At 40.7% G+C, this 21,738-nt stretch overlaps 1 protein-coding gene across 39 annotated transcripts in view; it reads right to left on the reverse strand.

The window, feature by feature from the left end:
• celf2 (cugbp, Elav-like family member 2) overlaps positions 1 to 21,738 on the reverse strand; it is a 490,833-nt gene that overhangs the window by 22,488 nt on the left and 446,607 nt on the right. For 26 of the 39 annotated variants that reach the window (XM_044185296.1, XM_044185299.1, XM_044185298.1 and 23 more), the window contains 3 exons: positions 15,715 to 15,794; positions 3,673 to 3,915; positions 1,333 to 1,396 (listed from right to left, as the gene is read on the reverse strand). In XM_044185296.1, the coding sequence (XP_044041231.1) occupies positions 1,333 to 1,396; positions 3,673 to 3,915; positions 15,715 to 15,794 (387 nt within the window). The remainder of the gene's footprint in view (positions 1 to 1,332; positions 1,397 to 3,672; positions 3,916 to 15,714; positions 15,795 to 21,738) is intronic. The other 13 variants (XM_044185301.1, XM_044185300.1, XM_044185271.1 and 10 more) reach the window with 1 other exon arrangement.

Below are 21,738 nucleotides of genomic sequence, written 5' to 3' on the forward strand. Positions count from 1 at the left end.
ATCCCAGAGCCTATTTATCTGTGCGAGTGTGTATTTGTAAGGAAATGTGTGTTTGAGCTGGACAGCAGAGCGGGGAAAAATTTAAATCAGCCACAGGGAAAGTGCAAGGCATTGTAACTCAAGGTAACATGACAGAAAACTGGAGGAGACAAGATGGGGCTCGCCACTTTAAAAACTTGGCAATTTCTTTGTCCTGTTTTCCCTGTGTCAGCTGACTTAACAGTGTACAATTAAGAGCTGACACCTTACTAAGAAACTCACAGACAGATAGAAGAAGAGGAGAGAAGGAGGGTAGAACAGAGTGCGAAGGCTGGAGGGAGGCATAAAGGTGAGATGAAGAAACAGTGATTGAAGAGGGTGGGAGGTGCAGGAGCGTCTGCATAAAGAGGTTTAAAATAAATAGAAAAGAGAAGCGAGAGTGGTGAGAAAGAGGAGAAGACTTTAATAGAAAGAGAGAAGAAGTTAGAGATGATGAGGAGCGAGTATCCACGGGTCCCTGAAAGTCTTAAATAATCAAAATTTAAAGCCCTAAAAATTATATTTCTTAAAGACAGAGATTTTATCTTGTTCAACATTTAATAGGAGGCTTCTTGGTATGCTCAAGGCTTATATTAATACAGAACTGGGTTAATACAATATGCATTTTTTATTGCATCAGCTTCACTTAAGAGAACTGGACTGTCCCTTACCACTTTATTTCTTATTTCCTTGTGTCTTTTGTCTTATTCAACCCACTTTGTGGTTTGAAAACTTTCACTGGCTACATTCATTGCCAAATAGGCTGATTTTATTAGCTTTATTTCTTCATTCTCTTCTTTAAATTGGCTTTGAACTCCATTCTTGTAGCATTAAAATGGCTATAAAAAGGCTTAAATTTGCCTTGAACCTGCACATACTCTTCAAAGGAAATATGGAGGTGCAGATGACAGATCACAGAGACCCTCCACAGTAACAGAGCAGTAGATGGCGCCAGCCTGCAGTGCACTGTATTCACCAAAGGAGCCCACTTTTAACCATTTTTCTCCACTCCCTTTTCTTTTTCTTCCCGCCTTTCTGTGATTCATCCATCCTTGCAAAGCCACGGTGCTACTGTTACACGCCCAGGGCACAACTCTTGTCTGGCCTCATTAAAAGATCAAGACAATTCTTAGCAACAGTTAATAAATCTTCAGGGCAAAGATCTCTCTTTACTCCACCACGCGAGTTCATCTGTTATGCTCTTTGCTCTTTTAGAAGTCTGTGAAAAAAACATAACAGAGAGGCGCAACAAAGAGTCCATTGCTGTCGTATATCAGGGTTTCAGGGGAGTTTATCAATGGATTTTTGACTCACCGGCCATCTGCTGGATCCCGCTGAAGGCTCCTAGGTTACCAGAGGAGGTTGCCTGCTGAAGCAACTGATGGCAAGAAAGAGAGGAGGAGAGACAAGCCAGAGAAAAAAGAAGAGGGAGAAACAAAGTGAGCTGGGTGGATAACGAAAGCTTAATACATGTCTATACAATGCTACAATGAGAAGCTAAACTCGTAATGAGCGGGTTAGCAATGTGGTTTTTGCCTCAGTGCTCGATGAGTAAATGAGCTGCTAATATAGTTTGATCTCTCCTCTAAGCAAACGCTGTTTGTATTCCACCATGATTCTTCCAGACAAGTTGAGCATGAAAGCTCTAATCTAGCCGACTAATTAGATTCCAAAACAAAAGTGGAATACTGATGCTGTCAAAAACTCATCCTTCAAAGACTTGAATTAACAGCAAATTAACATCTTGTTTCTATTGTGTGAGTGATTTTTTTCTTCCAGAATAGAGCTTAATCTTTTCAAAAGACTGAGAAAGAGAATTGAAAGAGCAGAAAAATCTGGGAGCCCAATTCACAAAACACTCAATTTTTTCCAAAAAAATAAATCAATATCCAGTAAAGGAGAGATGTTTGTCTGAGCTCTGTTTTCTCTCCTTGAAAAGACAGGTGCTAATTGCACTTAGGATAAAACAAATTGAGAATAGAATCCCAGACTTTGTATTTTAAGGGGAGTTTAGGCTCTTAATTTAGAAACTGAAGAGCAATGAGTCAAGGGTTAGTGCCGAGACTTTCTACAAGAGGAGCCCTGAGTATGAGGCTCTGAAAAGGCAAAGGACTGCAGAGACAAAGGGAGAGAATGAGTTTTCTGAATCCTGCTTTAAAACAAAAAAAACACACAAACCCCCAGTCAAACAAATCAAACTATGAGGGCCTGAGATACTGTGCAGCCAAGCCTCTACTGCAGGATTTCTCAAATTGGGGATCAGTGGACTCCCAGGGGTTCCATACTACCCCAGCCAAATAACTTTTTTGTTCAATCCCACAAAAGGTAATAAGAATTTACCACAATTAGTGAATATATTGGAACAATTACTCTAAAATAAGCTTCACTCTCAACTATTGATTCCATTGCCGCTGTGAAAACCATGTATTTCCGAAACGTCTATTTTTCATGCGCTAAGACAAACAGCCCTGTTTTTAGCAATTCTTCCGTCAATCTAATCATTAATTATTTAGCTTAAGAAGTAGGAGAGCGTTGTCAACCAGTAAAAAGGACACTTAATCCGTCAGTTTATGTGAACATTTCAAAATGACCACATTTGGAGATACAATACATGGTTTTCATTGGACAACAACGATATGCAGCATAAGACGTCCAGAGAGGACATCGGTAAGACAGACCTAGAAATTACGTTTATATATTACTAAATGGTTCTGCCGAGTATATATTTGGAGGACACCTAATTATTGCGTATTGTGTGTTTCAGTCCATGAAGTGCTACGTTCTTGTGCCGCACTGAAAGGGCAGGATTTTGACAATGGAGACTGGGGTCTGCATCCTTCATGTTGTTAGGTTTAGGCTACAAAACCACTTTGGCTAAGGTTAGGTAAAGATTGTGGGTTTGGTTAAATGTTAAAAAAACCAAAGACATCCTGTATCGTGTCACTGTTGACATTTTCAGTATTTAACCCTAAGTCGACAATCTTTCCCAAACTTTAACTTAGTGCTTTGAGTTGCCTAAGCATAACCATAAGATGTTAATCATGCTTTAGGTGACAGGAGCAGATATCGCAGGGAAAACACGTCGTTGTTGTTCATTAAAAACCATTTCCTCACTATGGTGATAAAAAAAATGTAATCTGGGCAGCATTACATTTCTTTCAAAACGTATTTGCCATTGCAAATTAGTAGTAAATAAAGGTAATTTCTAAGAGACAAGGTTGGGTAAAGATAGTTATTTTGTGATCTTGACATAACAAACCAAAACTGATTATTACTTTGCAATCACAAGAAAAAAATTCTTCCTCCTATGTGTCCTGTCCTATGAGTTCGTTTGCATAGAGATATTTCCATGGTCTAAGTAAGAGTGAACTACAGCAACAGAGGCTGGCTTTTTTTCCTGGTGTTAAATTTTTATATTATTTTATACATATATAAACAATATTTATATTATTGGCTTCTGGCAGCCTCAAACCCCATTCAGAGACCTAATTTCTTCGCTACGCTACAATCCCAAGAGGAGCATGGAGGAGAGGAACAATGGCAGGGCTAAAGGAGGAATTACAGAACAAAAGGAAGAAGGAAGGAAGAGACACGAAGCCACTGAGAGTATTTGGGGATTTTTTCAAGTTGGATGTTTTTGATTGGGGCACTGACTGCGGCGGCGTTGGCCATGGGGCTGCAGTAAGGGGTGGAGGAGGTGATGGTGGAGGTGGGCGACGCGGCGGCTCTCCTTACAGCCAGATACTGCGGGGTGAGGCCGCCCAGGCCTGTCAGGCTCCCCCAGGTGGTCGCACTGTTGAGCTGCTGCATCTGCTGCGCCAGCTGCTGCTGCAGACGCCGCTGCTCCTTGTCCTTCTGCGTGTCGGCGAACTTCACCACGATGGGAGACGAGCAGCCCTGCAGGGGGGAGGAAGAGGAGGGGAGGAGAGGTAAAAGGAGAGGAGAGAAAGGGAGAAATGGAGAGAGAGGAAGAGATGAAAAGGAAGAGAAGGGGAGAAAGCAGAGGAAAGGAGTGGGGACAAGACAGGAGAGAAAAGAAGAGCAGAGGAGAAAAAAAGAGTAGAGGATAAGGGAGAGAAGAGAAAATGAGACATGAGAGGAAAAAGAAGGAAGGGGAGAGGATAACAGACGGAAAAGGAGAGAGGACAGAGGAAAGGAACGGAGAGGAGAGGAAAAAAGAAGAAAAAGGGAGAATGAGGAGAAGAAGGGAGGAAAACAGAAATGGAGAGTTAAGGAAGGGAGGGAAGAGTAAATAGGAAAAAGAAGATGAGATGATATCAACAGAGCAGAGTTCAGGAAAGACACAAGGGAGATAATAATGGTTGGATGAGGTAGAAAGGACAGGTAAAGGAAAAAGTAAAGTTGAGGAGGAAGAAAAGTGAGGAAAAAAAGAAATGGGAAAAGGAAGAGAAGAGGAGACAACAGATAATTAAGGAATCAGGTTGGTGCTTGCACATACACTTGTTAAAAAGTACTTGCTGTATATGATGCTAGCAGGTAGAAAACACACCTAAACATAAAAATGATGAATATAATAAATGCATATAATAAAAGGCAAGAAAATTAAGGTTTTTATGATGATGGGAAAAAGGACACACACTTGCACATGCACACACATAAATACACACACAAACACACCTAGGACTCACCAGAGTACAACCACGCAGGACCAATCAATGTGCATTATTGTATTAATTAACTTTACATCAGCAAAGAAAGCAAAGACAAAATCTTTTCTCAATAAAAACCGCCTTGTAAAATTCTCTCTCGCACACACACACACACATACAAACACACAAACGTTTGTTTCACTATCCCCGTGGGGGACAGTCATTGACATAATGCATTCCCTAGCCCCTTACCCTAACCTTAACCATCACAACTAAGTGCCTAACCCTAATCCTTACCCTAACCTTAAATTGTAACCTGTACCCTAAAACCAAGTCTCTACCCATGGGGACCTCAATGTTTGTCCCCACGATGACACAAGTCCCGAGGGTTAGTGTGCATTCATATTAAAGTCCCCACCAGGATATAAGAACATGTAACACACACACACACACACACACACACACACACACGCTCAGTGACACAGGACATACACAGAGTCACACAGGAAACTTGACTCTAAAGCCAGTGGGCTTTCTTCTTTCCCCCACAAGGGTTCAGTTATCTCTGAGTCCAGAACGGTTTCACCAGAAACAGATTTCCTGAGTTCTCCAACTATTTCATCATCTCATATAAAGAGAGACTTGATGTGTGTGTGTGTGTGTGTATTAGTGTGTGTAAGAAAGAGAGAGAGAGGAAGAGAGGGAGAGAGAGAAGGCAGAGAGAGATTTATTGGAATGACCAGAAAGAGAGGTTGAGAGGGCAAGAGGAAGATTTAGACATTTGGACAATTAGAAGTAGTGTATCTAATTGTCCGAATTTCTATTCTTCAGAGCAGCAGTGTGTGTGTGTGTGTGTGTGCTTGTGTGTGTGTGTGTGTGTGTGTGTGAGATGAATGAACTGTCACACACAGAGAAGAAGAAAAAACAAAACAAAAACACAACGCTCCTGATGAAAGTTGCAGCGATGGCTGAAACACAGCGAAGCTGAAACAAGTCATAATCTATCACACCACACCATTACTCACACACTGCAATCAAAGCCTAACTAGGGGCAAATCCGTAACAAAGGCAATCTGCCACAGGAGAATAAAAACCTTTTGATTGAAACATTTAGTTTGAGGCACGATCCGCGCTCGGCAGGGGAGAGAAGGGATTTGGCTACTTTGCAGATAGCGCAGCACACAGTCAGAGCTATGTCAGGTATGTGTAACGGAGTGCATGTGGGTGAATGTGAGAGTGGGAAAATGTGTCTGTACAGGTGCATGTATGTTGTGTAAAAGTAAAATGAGTGTAAGTGTTTCCTCGCATGCGACAGAGACTGTAGATCAGCACGTATGCTGTAAAATGTCAATCAATTTAGTCAAATCAACTCAACCTTTAACTATTAAATTTATGCAATTATATAACTTGTCATTTTCATGTCAACTTCAAACACCTTTTCAGACCTTATAGTGATGATCAGAAACTTTACATAATTAGAATACTTCCCAGCATGCACTGTATTTGAATTAAAACTCTCAAGAAACCTTTCTTTCTTCTAGTTTGAAGAAACTCTTATGATGGAGGCTTGTTTTGTCTTTCCTATATGTATCGTAGAAAAGGTTTCAGTCGACGTCATCTGGACACTGTTTTCAGAATCAAGACGTTTCGGCTCCCATCCGGATGTCATTCTCAATTGTGAAAAAATTGGACGGGAACTGTTTTTTTCACAATTTTTTCACAATTGAGAATGACTTCCGGGTGGGAGCCGAAACGTCTTGATTCTGAAAACAGTGTCCAGATGACTACGACTGAAACCTTTTCTACGATAGAACACTCCTGGACAAATGAGGGACTACACCTTCCTATATGTATCTTAGAAGGGCACCTAATCATCATTTTCTTTACGTTTTTGATTAACTGATTAATAATTTCATTTATAAATGTTCTCATGTTGACATCTTCAAATTGCTTGTTTTCTCCTAACAGTCCAAAACTCAAAAGATATTCAGTTTACAATGATATAAAACAGAGAAAAGCAGCAAATCATGACATTTGAGAAGCTTGAAGCAGCAAGTTTTTGGCATGCCTGATTAATGACTTAAACAATTATTAAAACTGTTGTCAAATATGTTTTGATGATTTGACTAATTGATTTAAGACTAGATAAGTCTTTTTTCATTAAAACACATTAATCATAGTGATTAATATTCCTTTGAATCCATCACCCTAGTATTTACCTGTAAGTTACATCAGCTAACTGATGCTAAATTGAGGTTTTAATACTATGATTGATCACGAAGTGTATGCTAACACTAGAGCAGAAGCTCTCATGGTTAGGCTGCCATACACGGAGAGCCAAACTCTACGATAAAATATAACTGCAAAGCAAACGGGACTATTATCTCTTGACAATATGACATCACAACTGTCAGCTGCACTTAATATCTTCAAGTTCAAGTATCAAGTTTAGTTAACCCCTGGCGCCAGACTGAACCTTTCTTCTCAGTGCAAACAGAAACTGCTAGTTGTTAACGAAGGCGCTCTTGTTTAGCTCACAGCTAACTTAACTCGCTGACTCCGTGGCAACATTCAGTGCGAATCTCCCAAAGCATGATGGGAAGTGTCGTGCTAAAACTCAAAACATATTCATTCATACAGTCCTATGAACTTGCTGCGTTTCAAATTGTGTAAACCTTTTTTTCCTCATGAATTGTCCTTGAACATGTATAGTACTGCTCACATGCCAAATAATGGCATTTCTGAGTATCCTAGCTTGTCTTGAAAATAATAATACGTAACACAGCTAGGTAAGACATGCAGTGACAATGCAATAAGCCTGTACATAAGGACAGTGAAAACTAAACAAAAACAGCCTGACGCTCAGTAAGTTTGACATCAGAACCAATTGTAATTTAGTTAATGAACAATTTTAAGGCAGCCTAGTTAGTCAGAGTTTGACGTTGAAACAACTTAATGTTTTTTACAGTGTCCCTGTATGCTTGTATGTGTGTGTTTCCGTGTGTGTGCCCAGACAACCCCTCCTCTGTGGGATGGGGCTCGACTTTATCAGCTGAATGAGCATGTCTCCTGTCTGACGGTGGCTCGGCCATATTTACTCTGTCCCTCCACCAGTCATTTTCCCTCTTCATTCTGACCGCCGACAGATAAAGGAGAGGAGAAGATGGGAGAATTGCATTCGGAGGGAGAGTGTCAGTCTGGGACCGTGCCGCTGCAGTCGATTCCCCTTGAGACTGGAGCTCCCTATCCCTCTCTGCTAAATATCTCATTACTCCAGCTGACACCCAGTGAGCAGGGGGAAATGCAGCCCAGAATGAGAGTCCTGCCCTGGGAGAGGGGCCGAGGGCCAGGGGCCTCTACGCTTGGTGCTGCTGTTTCTCCCTGAAAACCGGGGCTGCACATTAAAGTTTGCCCTTAAATGATGAGAACATGTGGAGGGAAAGTGGCAGCTTATGCCATCTGCTGGTTTCACACAAAGAAACAAATCATCATTGATTTTACCGTAGGGGGATTTTTAATAATTCATCAAAGATTAGTAACAGCTTGAACTTTCATATATCAAACACGGTGTGCCTATAGTGCTAATCAGCCATGAGTGAGATGAAACAACATCACTGTCCAAGGAAAAACATGTATTTCCAAATTAGGTGATTTTGTTTTCAGTTTTCACATATGGCAAAGGATTACATGCTTCTAAAAGTTAGAATGCTTAAGATTTTCAAACACCGTTTTTGAGACTATTTATGGTCGACATTATTTCTGCAATAGCCATTCAATGTATTTACATTCTGTAATGGTCTCTCTATATAGTTGTTGGATTCAAATTGCCTTCATAAGCACAAGGGATTCACAGGAAAGAATGCAGCGTGTAATCCAACATTACTGTTTTAAATTTGATCTCACTGATATCAGCGTCACTGTTTACTACAGCCGTATCACAGCTGTATTAAAGTGGCAATCTCGAAGATTTTCATTTAAATAAATGTCTGTTAAGTCACTATATCGCAGAATGAGGTAACACAATGGTGAATGAGCCTACGGCCCACTGATGAAAGTACTGAAATATTTATATATTCGCAGTATTACGAACTGGGCATCTGTAGCGATATTCCCGGGTAAAAATGCTGTATTAGGTTACTGCTAATACAAACCGAACATTTCCTACTGCTGCAGCTTCACATTAACAGAATTTAACTGGCGAAACATGAGTTGACTTTTATTATGAAGTTGTCACAAGAAATGCAATGTGTTTGTCAGTGAGCTTGACACTGACCGCTATCATTCATCAAACATGCGTCTACAAAACAAGACATAATTTTCTGCATTTTTTCACAGCTGATCAGTTTGAAATATTGCAGGGAGTAATGGAACAAGAAGGAGCCGCCACAGTGAGCTGTTAGATGAAGAGCTGCAGGCGACGGGCTGCACACCTCCAACTTCCCAGCGAGGTAACCAACTCTTTTCACCGTACCCTGCTGTTCGCAGACTCATGCCATGTGCAGCATGAAATCAGATCACGGTTGCTCACAGAATGATGGAAAGAGACCAATTATTGCCTGACTTCTTTATTAAAACGACAATAGTTTGTTTTTCTGCCCCCAGAATTCTGTGACCTGTAGTATTAAACTGCATTTGCTGTTACCAACACTAACTAGATGTCACCAAATCAACCAGGACTGAAATCTTAAGGATTGCCACTTTAAGTTACTGCTAATGCTAACCCAACACTTATTACTGCTGCTGCTTCACATTGAAAGCATTCAACTGGCGAAACGAGGGCTGTTTTTTATTGTGAAGCAGTCACAGGAAGCATTTGTCACCGAGGTTAGTGCTGATCACGATCGTTTATCAAACGTGGCTACAGAACAGGACACGATCATTTTTTAAAAGTGAATCAGTTTTAAATATTGCAGCAAGTAATTTTACTATGTCTTGCTGATGTCTGGAAAAGTACTTGCCACGGGTGCAGAATGAAATCAGATCGTGGTTGCTCATAGTATGATGGAAAAAGGCCAATTATTGACTGACTTCTTGATTAAATACAACATGATATTGTTTGGCTGCACTGCAAACAGATACACCAGTTGCTCCTCTGTTGTATTTCTGACAAAGTAGCTGCTCAAAGAGTGTTTGCTGTAGTATTAAACCCCACTCGCTGTTAAAATCATTAATCACTGGTGTCGCCAAATGAACCATGACTGAAACCTTTATAGTATTATAACTTTAATAGGCAAGAGAGAAGGAAGGAAAAAAGCATCCTGACTCTCACATTTTCTCACCACCCCAGAAGCTTCTTTTAGTCAGTTTAAGAATATTTGACGAGCCAGCGAATGTTTATAGGTATTAGTTGCTGATGGGCGTCTGTGAAAACCCTGCCACTGGGTGCAATTACACCTCATGTTGTGTTACACTAAATCTGATTTGTTTTGAATTGGCCACTTTTAAACACAAACAGCAGGGGGCAACGTAATGGCTTCACCCCTTTATGGGCACCAAAATATTTCATGAGACCCTTGTAGATTGTTAACACATAAGAATAAGCTGAATTTATTAATAACAGACCACTAATGTTATCCAACATAAGAATACTAATTTGCGGTCATAAAAAAGTTGTTACTGTTTTGTCTTAAATGGTCTCTGATTTCAAATATTTTGAAAATAACATGCCATTAACTCAATGCTGGTGGTGTAGCATCGATTTCTTTTTTATACTATTTCAGGAAAGAGATTTTTATGTGCAGACAGTCTCCCATGTTGCACAACTTTCACATCTTAAGAAAAAAAGGTCTCACAGGAACCTTTCTCACCAGGAGACGTTTCTACAGGGAAAACACTCCTTTCTGTTATTTTTGTCTGTTTCTTACAATGTTTGACAAATCTTCTACAAAAAAATGCCATACTTGAATACATATCTTTACAGCATATATCCTAAAGTTTGGCTCATTGTAGGCACTGAAATATGGATGTCAATGTTTTCATCACTTAGCAGGTTGATTGTCCCTCATGAATACTTGGCGGATTCCTTTAAAATTCCTCCAAACACAGAAGTTTTATCTGTGTTGTATGTTTGATGTTCTGACATCACGCTACTCCTGTGATTGACAGATGGGTCTCTGTAGGCTGAAGGCATGACAACCTATAGTCTCAAAATGATATTACAGACATAGAAATAAGCACCTGGAATAATTATGGTATCCAAGTTTATAATTATCTAATTACAGCATATGAACTATTTGCCATGGTGTGAAAATGCACTTCAGCACCTGCTTCGGGCTGTGCTTTGACCTCATCTCACTCTCCACACACAAAAAAGTCAAACTTTTGTCGGTGACAGAAGTTACAGACTTGTGATCGACTTAACCAGGAGTTCACTCAACTAATAAACCCGACTACACTCCCTGAAGCCAACTCTCTGAGACAACCATGAAGAGAAGCATTACACATCACTTCCCATCTTTCCCAAAATGCTAAGACGCACACACGCAAACTGAACTTATAAGCTCCAGCCCGTTTACCTTGAAAATCAATCTCTCATAGCTTTCAAGAGAGTTTATGTGCTCTGAACCTTCTCCATCTAATTTATTTACCACTCACATAGCCTTTAAATGTCAAACCATGTGATCTTCAGCTACTAATAAGAAAGCAGGAGGCTCTGTTAACTATAAGAGTTTGCACACCAAGTCTGAGTTCTTGTGCACATTCTTATACCCTATTGTCCAAAAAACACCTTACATACTAAAAACCTTGCATACTGAGTCAAAAGCAAGCGTCAAAAAGAGTTTCACAAACTGATCAGTTACATACTTGGAACAACCTCCCAGATGATCTTAGGCACTGTCTAAATCTGGCCATGTTTATATCTAAACTAAACGGTGAACCTTCTTGTTCACTGTTGCCTATAATTTAACTTTTGTTTCAATTTGAGGTTACTTTCAATAATAGGTTTTCTCAGGTGTTTTGTCTTATCGTATTTTAATAATTGTATACAAATTGTAAAGCATTTACAAATTGTAAAGCATTTTCAATTTGCTACCATGTATTAAATGTACCATATAAATAAACTGCCTTGCCTTAATATTTGAGCCCTGTTATGTGCACTACTGAAAATGTTGGAAAGAAAGAAACGGATCAATTACAATCCAGATCATCCTATATGACAGACAAACGTATGTTTCTTCTACAAGTAAAGTTAATTCAGAAATACAAAACTCACCTCATTTAAGTCTCGTTTGTTAAAAAGCTTAAATGTCATCAATTTGTAATCCATATTTTTGCAGTAGTAGGTCCCTAATACTGATAAAGGGCACACAGTATTGTACGTCATTTGCCAGTTTATTGTATACACCTAAAACAAAAACAAATGCAGTCTAATACAACAACCCAGCATTAAATCTTCATGAAGGTTTAATTTTAAATTTTTGTTGAAACTGTTTTAAAGAGGTGCTGATTCAACTTTATACTCATCTTGGAGATTGTAGTGTGGGGTGCTGTGGAATTGTACTGCGCTTTCTATTTCTAATACTTTTGCCACTTGATATGTGTCAATGAAGGTAGACAAAATAATAGAAACACCTGTCAGTATAATGCAATACAGTTCAACTGCACCACCAACTGCAGCCTCCAAAATGATCATACAGTTGAATGAACATCTCTCTAAAACAGCTTAAACAAAAACTGAACATTATAGCCTTCATGAAGGTAGGCTTTATTACAGGACTGTTGTACTAGACTGTATATAGCTGAGTGTTACCTAATACTGGCAACTGAGGGTATATACCAGTATATGCACATCCACACAGGAGTCCTTTGTCAGATGTGCCAAAACACAGCAAATCGAGACTATTACGACCATTCATTACAGTTGGGGTAATAAAAGGTTGTATTTATACATTTTTAGACAAATAAATTTGATTTGGTGGCTTTAAGTCAGACTGACTATGACTCTACCATTAAAAAACACATGGGATCATCCAGCCTTATATGGTGTCTTGTACAACATCAGCCCCTAATATTTTCTTTCTGTATCTAACTACAGTTGACAGATGTGTTTGTTCACTATTTGAACAGACACTGCTCTGTTTTCTCTCATGCTCTATTTAAGCGCTTGTCTACATGCGCTTGAACGCTTGTTCACTTACGGTGGGGGTGCATGTGCATGCAGCGAGGGCAGGATAATGTGCAAGTGGGCCTCTAGTGTCATGTGGGGAAAAAAAGAAAGGCGGAAACAGAAATCAGTGTTGATGGAACACTGCACAGGGGGAGCTGAGCGCTAAATGACTATTTATAAGAGGAGTGAATAATGTAAAGCACAAATCAACACAAATTCAACACAATGAAGCCAACCCACTTCTCTCCTTGTGTGTCTTTAGAGGTTCGACAGTGAATTACCTGTCTTGCTCATATCCACTTTCATTACGGCCTGACATTCAGCGAGCATGTGTGTTTGCGTGAGATGTGTGTGTGCGTGCGAGTGTGCCAGTCTGTACCTGAATGTCACAGCGTAATGAGAATGGATATGACAGTGACAGGGCCATCAACGAATGGACAGCCCGCGCTGCCTCCCTTTTTCCTAGTGACATGTGACGCATACGTGCTGGGGACACACACACACACACACACACACACACACACAAACATGAAGACACAAACACATGCACACAATCTTGCTCTATCTAAGACAGTGGGGTGCAATAGAGCCAAGACAATAACCAAACTCTATTTACCAGACCTCATTCCCTCATACGGACCCGAAGTAATTACTTTTAAATTGCAAAACTGAGGAACATTAACAAACGGTTGCGGCAATTTAGGTCCGCCTGGGGCTAGACAGCTTGTTTTCAAATGGAAATGAAGGTATTTTGCCATTGTCCACTGCAATATCGTTGTGTTATGGTTTAAGGCTTTTTTTCTGTGTGCTTAATAAAAGCAAGGGACACTTGCAGTGTTTACCAGGCCCATTGTGGCAGACGACTGCTCAGAGCGAGGATAATTCTAGCTTAATACTAACGCTGTTGGTGGAGAGTGTCACTCCTTTTACTCAGAAAGACAGACACGCTGCTGCTCGGGCCACATAAATCAACACAGACACTTCACTGATATTCGCAGTGTGTCAACATAAACAGAAAATCCCTACTCACACACACACACACACAACATACACTAACAGACGGAGGGAAGAGCATGCGTTTTTCCCATGTCAGGGTTACAGCACATTGATAGCAGCCATGATTATCATGATCAGCTCTAATGAGGGGGCTACAGGGGTGAACGCCACTCGTCTTTTTTCTTTAACACAGCCTGTTATTACCACTTTTTGTCTCTCTCTCTGACTCACATGTACACGCACTCACGCTCGTCTTATACCATGTAATTCTCTCCCAATCACAGCCCTGTCATCCTGCTCTGCCACCGGCCTGACAATGTTGACAAGGGCACCCCAAAACCAGGGGAACACAAAGGAGCTGCGGCTAGGTCTCCATTATGGTACCGCCGGGGTCGCTGTGCAGCTGATGAGGTCTGTAACACCACCTGCCCATTGTGGCTGTTGTGTCAAAGGTGCTGCTTTTTTGTCGCAGTTTTGAGACTTTGCCAAAGTTTGTCCTAGTTGGAAAATTTGTGACCAAATAATCACTGATTTCATCACAAGCCCTTTCAGAAACGGAGTCTGTAGCATTGCTGGTTTCTGTTAAGCAATTTATGAGATGTTTCGTATTTGCTCTATTCATACATGACTGGACTGCTCACATAGTTGCCATATTTGTAACAGTTCTGAACGGACCTAAAGACACGAACCCTTCCTGAATGTATTTTTAAGATCTGAGTCCAACCTGATATTTGGAGCTATGTTTTTGTTTTACTTTATTTCATCCATTACTGACTGTTAGCTTGTCAGACTAATGCAACACATTGGCTACACTCTGTCTCGCTGGGCATTACTACTTACAACACGCATGGATGCATATGTTTTGCACAGTCAGAGAAGAGAGAGAAGTTTCTTAATAAATTACACTTGAAAATAACCAAACTCGAATCCTGAAAATTAACCAAACCTGGACCAAAATCCAATACTTTGTCGATACCCATCGGGTTTAGGTCAGGTAACTGATTTCTCTCCATACTTAAGTAGAGAGGTGCCCTTTATGTCTCACTAGTAACTTTGTAGATACTTTATAATATATGTTATGTATGCTATTAACTTAATATTGTAATTCTACTACTGCTACTTCTGTCTACTTCCAACTTCCAACACTTTTTGCATGTCTGTCCTTCGTTGAAGAGGGATCACTTCTCCAGTGAGCCTCCTGAGGTTTTGCTGATCTTTTTTTTGTGCATTTGTTTCTCAATATCTAAATCAAGGGTCTAAGATGGAGAATGTTGAGTATATTGTCAAGATTTGTCATTTTTAGGCTGTCTGAATAAAACTGACTTGATTTGAGTAGATCCTCCAATAAATATTTTTATCAATTTCATCATTAATTCTGCTGCCTATTCAAGTTCGAGAACGGCCTAAGTATTGTTAAAAACGACAAGACTATTTTACTAATTTGTCATTCGATGACATGACATGCTGGAGGAAAAGCGTTTTGCCCGATATCCATAGTATTAAGAAGTTGGCTTGAAGGAGAGTTGAAAATTTAGGGAGTCTGAAGGTCTGATGATTATCATGGTTTTCTGAGGGCTTTTTCATCTTTTCCACATTTTTGTAGAGACTGATCTGACGTGAGATAAGTCTCAACATATTATCACATGTTATCTGTTATCTTATGTGTATTAAAGAAATGTTAAACTGCTCTTAACAACAAAAAGCAAGACACTCGTTTAATCCGTCTCTAACTTAGTGCTGCTGGAGCCTTTACATTTTATGTGACAGCATTCAATTCAGACTCATCACATGCTGGAAGTGTGACCAAAATGTGCTAGGCCCAACTTAAAAGTACAGTGGTAAGTCATGACTTTTACAGAGAGGTAACTCAGGGGCTTACAGATATTCAAACATGAGGCCGACATATTTGCAGTGCATGTTTAAAAGGAGCTAAAGAGACAGGAAGAGAAAGAGAGAGTTGAAGAAAGGGCAAGAGTACAGTACCTCCATAGTCTGAGACTGGTGCATGGCTTTGATTGCATTCTGTGCCATAGCTCTGGTGGAAAACGTGACAAACGCACATCCTGTAGGGAGGGGAGGAGAGGAGAGGAGGGAGGGAGGGAGGGATGGAGGGGCAGTGGAAGGGAGGAGGGGGAGGGCAGAAGGGCAGGAGGAGGAGGAGGAGGAGGGGAGACAAGAAAGAACAAAAACAAGACAAAAGGGTTGGACACGTCGTTGTTATAAAAAAAACCCAAACAGAGATTGATACAGAGAACAGCTCACAGGTGGACAACAGTGTTCTCAGTCGCTGTGGAAACAACAGCCGAAAAACGAAAACAGTGTCATGACAACTATACAGTCCCTCCCCCCCAACCCCTTCCCACCACCTCGCCCCATCCACAGCCACCACAGGACATCTGAGACAACCACAATCACCATCGGGGCTTTGGACTGGCTGTTGATGCCTTCCCGCCTCCCGCCTCCCTCCTCCCCCTCATCTGTCACTGTCTCTTATTCTTTCCTCTCGCTCCTACACACTGACCGAATTAGTCATACCTGAAATCAACTGCTCTCTTCTCTCAACAATTCAACAATGTAAATCAGTCCAAATTTGCATGAAAGCGATGTGAATTCATTTGGGCCTGTATTGTGTGTCTGATTGGGTGCTCTCTTTCTCACTTTGTCAAACAGGAAAGAGATGTGGTGGCGGTGGTGCGGGGCGAGCCGGGGCAAAATATCTGCAGGGGCTGAAGAAGACGGGAATCAGATAGAAAATCATATTAATTCAATCCACAGAGACGAGGAAGAGAGAGAGGAAGAGATGAGAGGAGGTGTGGTCGACCTCCTCCGTGACTGACACTGATTTTAGCCAATCAAGATTAAATGCAGCCAGAGGCGGTTTTAGGGGAGTTTGTTATTGGTTGTTTGTGGGTAGGGGGTGATGCAAGGTTGTGTTTGTCTGGCTGGTTAGGGAGTGATTAAAGGGGATAATGTGAGAAGCGCTTCAACAACCCCCCGGACTAATAATATGCTAACAAACTCACCAAGCCATGATAGCGCAGCCAGGCCTGAACTGATTACACACACATACACACACACAAACACAGACACAGACACAGACACATGTTCAAGTTTGGCTGGCTGACTCGTGGCTTGGCAATAGAGGAAAAAAACTAATAGCCTGGGTCATCAGATAGACTCTCCCTGGCTGTGTGGATGGGATGAAAGGGCAGAGAGGAAAAAGAGAGGAGAAATTGTGAGGATGGATAATGCAACAGAGAGAGAGAGGAAGGACAGATGCGTTGAGGAATAGATCACTGTCCTTTTCCGCCTCTATCAAAAGCCTGCTGTTGCTGTGATAGAACGAGGCTGAGAGTGACGGATGGTCAGTTTTTCTCCTGCTTACATCCACTACACAGATTTCAGACAGAGGCTTTTCCCTGAGAATAGAGAAGCATGTCCTTGTAGAGGCCGTGCATTGCTACAGTAATAGCAATAATTATGACCACTTTTGTAGCAAAATCTTTCCGATGACCTCACTGTGTGCATAAAACTAAGTTTAATTTGTCAGATGCAAGACAGGTGTGGTCCTTTAGAGAGAATTGGGTGCTCCGCAAAAGTTTGGAATTGAAAGACTGCCTCACCAAAAAAATCGACAGTATTGGTCATTTGTTAAAACACTTAAAACGACCTATGTGTTTTTCTGACAAGTGGCCTCTTTTGACCATACAAAAAAGACTATTCTCTTTCAGAAGCAAAGGTGGAAGTAGCACAACATTGATTTAGGGTCTTCAGAAGGAGGTTGTAAACCAAACTAAAGCAATTATGATTCTTATATGTCATTCAATAATGTCTACATTCAATGTTGGTTTCTTTTAACAATGACCACAATCTTTCCCTCACATTAATGAAGTTTTAGTTGCCTAAACTTATCTAGCCCTTAAAAAAAGAAGAGTCTTGGAAAAGGACTTGTTGAAACTGGTGAAAAACTCACAGTACTCTGGCCTTAGCTTCCCATTTTATTTCTTACACGTTTCAGCAAAAAAGTCGTCATCAGAGTTGACACACATCAGTCTAAGAAATAAAATGTGAAACCGAGGCCAGAGTATTGAGTGTTTATAAGTGTAATGTAAGTTAAATTTTGCCATCAGGCCCCTACACTGAGTTTTGGCAGCTAAATCTGTAGTATCCTTTAAATCAACTCCCATAAAGCCAATGTAAAGTTAAAGGTAGCCTGCAGAGTTTTTGACCTCTAGTAGCGGTATGGAGCGTTTTTTAGTAGCACCCTGGTTTATTTGTATCGTGCACTACGATGCACATACATGTGTGTGATGTGTTAAACAGTCCAGCCAATGGTTTCTCACTTTTCCAATGATCCACAGGTGGCAGTAATACTCCAAGATACACAGCAATGCGCCAACAAAAGCAAATGTTTTTTTCGATCAAATTGTTTTTTGAGGAAGGAAATACAGTCTGCATGTTTGTTAGACCTCAAGGATACACACAATACGTTTTGGTGAATAATACTGAATGTAAACATAAGTTTTGTTTGTGTATAAGGAAACTCCACAGGGCACCTTTAAGTGGCCAAGTTAAAAATTAAACCTACAGTAAAACAAATCATTTTGAACATTAAAGGTAAAGGTTCATATTAAAACAAAAAACAAAACTGCTTGAATTTGGGCTCCAATATTTTAAGAGGATGCAAGAAGAAGCACCGGATGTTTTACTTTGTCACTACTTTTGAACAGGTTTTTAACATTTGTTCAGGCTGTTAAAAACAATATCTACAGTATTCAGTCTCAAAATGATTGTTACCTTTGCAGTATGGACCTGCTTTTGATCTCATTTGAAACATATTTGACCTCCTTTTTACAATTTTTATGTCCATGCCAACTGGAAGTTATAGTACACTCACCTTTCATATAAAACTGCCTTGCTGACTTAAATAGAGTGGTAAGAAGGTAATAATGCAAGAAGTAACTCAAGGTTATCAGATTCTGCGGCACTGACCTAGTAAACATTCTGATGTGTCCTTTACAGTGTCAGGCTGCTGTGCTAGCTGGTGTTACTGTAGATAGGACATTCGAAAAGGGGTCATTTTTTTCAACTGATTCAGGGGACTGTCTATTTTAGATGGGCCACAATCTGTCATTTAAATGCTTAGTTTCTTGGAGGTTGCTCCATCCTCTGCAAAGAAGCACTGCCCCAGAACTGGATCAGTTCTGGAGGGGGCTTCCATTTGGGTTAGCCCTCCAGACTGGTCCTGTTAGGTACTGACTCTATTTATAAAACTGGTCAGCTACAACGTCATTGGTTGTCATCTAATGGAAACTCCTGGGTTTGTCTCCTGTTGGCAGACAGAATACTTCCCCCCTAAAAATTTTTTTGGCCGGTTACTGCAGCTTGATCCTGTTGAAGCTTCTAAATAAAGAATTCAAAGCTGTTAATGAAAAAAACAACAGCTTTACAAGCCATGCTTTCTGGATGGTTGGTACATGTCTTATTTTTCTTGGTAGAGAGATGGGACGTGGCTTTAGTACTAAAAATACCTCACGGGCCGCATTCTGTCGTCAGCGGAGAACCAAACAGTCCTTTAATGAAAGTAGGGTAGCTCCCAAGGCCCAGCCATCCACTGGTGGTGTGATCCATATTTTATTAATAGCGGGATGGCAGAGCACTCCTCTGATTGATACCGTGGTTTAATAGGAGCTCAGCAGCGCAGCTAGGTGGGACTGAGGGCCTCTGGGACTTGCAGGCACATAGAAATCCTTAAAGACCTATTTATTTCCAACCTGGTTAGGGTTGTTTATTTACTAGCCAGACCAAGCTGGACTACCAACATTTCCTCTTTGACTCGTGTCAGCTGCTAAGTGGTTTATATCAGTTCTACAGAAATGAGGATTTGGCCATCGTATCTGAAATATTTATGAGGACAAAAGAGAGGAGCTGAAAAGGGATGGAAGAAGGAATTGGGGAAGGGAGGGAAGGAGGCCGATGTGGGATGTCTGGGATAAAGAGGACAAATTGATGCAAGAGAGGATTCTAGGACAGCCAGGGTGAATAGATAGAGAAAGAGAGGGTGGTTCTGTTTGAAGAAGCAAAGGAACATGGGAGTTTGAGTAGTTTAGTTTGAGGCAAAGATTGGTTCTAGACAACCTTGAGGAGAAAGAGAGAGAAGACATATTGAGAAAATAAGACTTAAGTCAACAATAAAACATCCATAACGTCCAACAACCACAGACAAAAAATATAAGTGACTGACAGATCCACATCAAACTTGCGTGACGATGACAATGACAGCTCGTGTGACAGGAGGAGGACAGAGAGTTTAAAAAGCCCCTCTATCTCCTCAGCACATAGAAACCACAAAAGGGAGAGGGGAGGGGGAGGTAAGGAGTATTGGGAAGATAGTGAGAGTGAGAAATGAGAGGGGTGGGCAGGTGTGTGTGTTTGTGGGGAGGAGTGGTTGATGATGGAAGGGGCCCATGTGTTACTACAAGAGCCATTTATAGATTTACAATAGCTGAGATTTGATTGACAGATGAGGCAGCTGGTTTATGGTTGGGAGTACATGCAAGATCTGGTCATATTTCGACCTTATGAACTGAAATGGGAACTTTGGGCATTTTTTAGAGTGGTTATTTTCAACCCTAGATCTGAAACCTAGTTTGTTGGAGAACACATTAGTCAAACTCAGGAGTTGACAAATCCAATTGGGTTGACTACTTGTTAACAGGCACTTTGTTTGGAGTACATTATGTGGCCTTAATGTGCACCAATTACATGAAGCAAACATGCCATGAATTCAAGAGGTAGACTATTTGCCATTGCCTAGTGTGGAGGCAGCTTGTACCCTTCTCCAAATGAAGTGAAGCAACTTACAGTTTTGTTGCCACATTTGGAGTTATGTTGCCACATTTGGAGTCATGATTAAATTTGCTCTTGTGGTTACAGATTATTTGCCGTTGTAGCTCCATGACTTTGGAACAGCCTCCCGGCAGGTTTCAAAGTGGCCAAATCAGTGCTTACTTCTTCTCCAATTGAGAAAATAAAGGGTTGCTATTGCATGTATTTCCTGTGTTCTTTTGTAATCATCATGATGTGCTTGAAATTCTGCTTTCTAGGGCTGGGATTCAAACCACAATACTATTTTAGTACAGATTGATTTGTGTCTGTAACAGCAACACTGTCTGGTCAGATTCATATTCGCTTTTACTTATTCTTTGCTTGATTATTTAAATAAAAAAGCTGCCAATTTTAGACTTTAATGGCTGTATTTAACACGAAATTGAAATTCTACTATGTAATATATAACCAATCCAAAGCATAATGTAAATGCAACAAGCAGTGATACGTCTCCTGATTTGGGCTGCCGGTTTGAAAATGCCCTCAGCCTCACTATGGAAGTATCAAAGAGCTTAGGACTGTCGGCTTACGGTGAGGCTATACTGGAGCGGCAGGGAAGGTGAAGGATATGAATGGAGGTTAGGAGATCAGAGGATGGGGGGGGGCTGAGGCTGAGAGAGCGAGAGAGGGAGAAAAGAGAGAGAAAGAAAAGAGATATATAGAGGAGAAAGGAAAAGCATGTATTCACAGTGGCCACAACAGCCTCAAGATGTCGCTCCAGTTCATTTGTAGTTACTTCCTAACATGACTTTCAAAACCTTGAAGGAAATCTTGATCATTTTCCAAGAAGCAGCTGGTTGAAAACAGGATCTGATACAATGGCTTTAGTTGAGACAGAATGAAACATAAGGTCAACCTAGAACTTCTGATTCACTGAGAAAATATGCAACGCTTAATATATGAGGCAGCACAAGGATATTTGGTTCATTGGCGTTTTTTGGGTTTTGTAAATCACTCTACTTCAGTTTTTGGTCCTGGCGTGCTACAGGCAACACGGGGTTGCACCACTGAGTCATTCTACAGGGATTTTAAGCTACAATATGCAGGAAAAAATGCCCCAACACTTGTCTAGCTAAACTGATGAAACCTGGACAGAAGATTCACCATTTTTTTCACCAG

Source organism: Siniperca chuatsi, linkage group LG23 (assembly GCF_020085105.1).
Source record: "Siniperca chuatsi isolate FFG_IHB_CAS linkage group LG23, ASM2008510v1, whole genome shotgun sequence".
NCBI lineage: Eukaryota > Metazoa > Chordata > Actinopteri > Centrarchiformes > Sinipercidae > Siniperca > Siniperca chuatsi.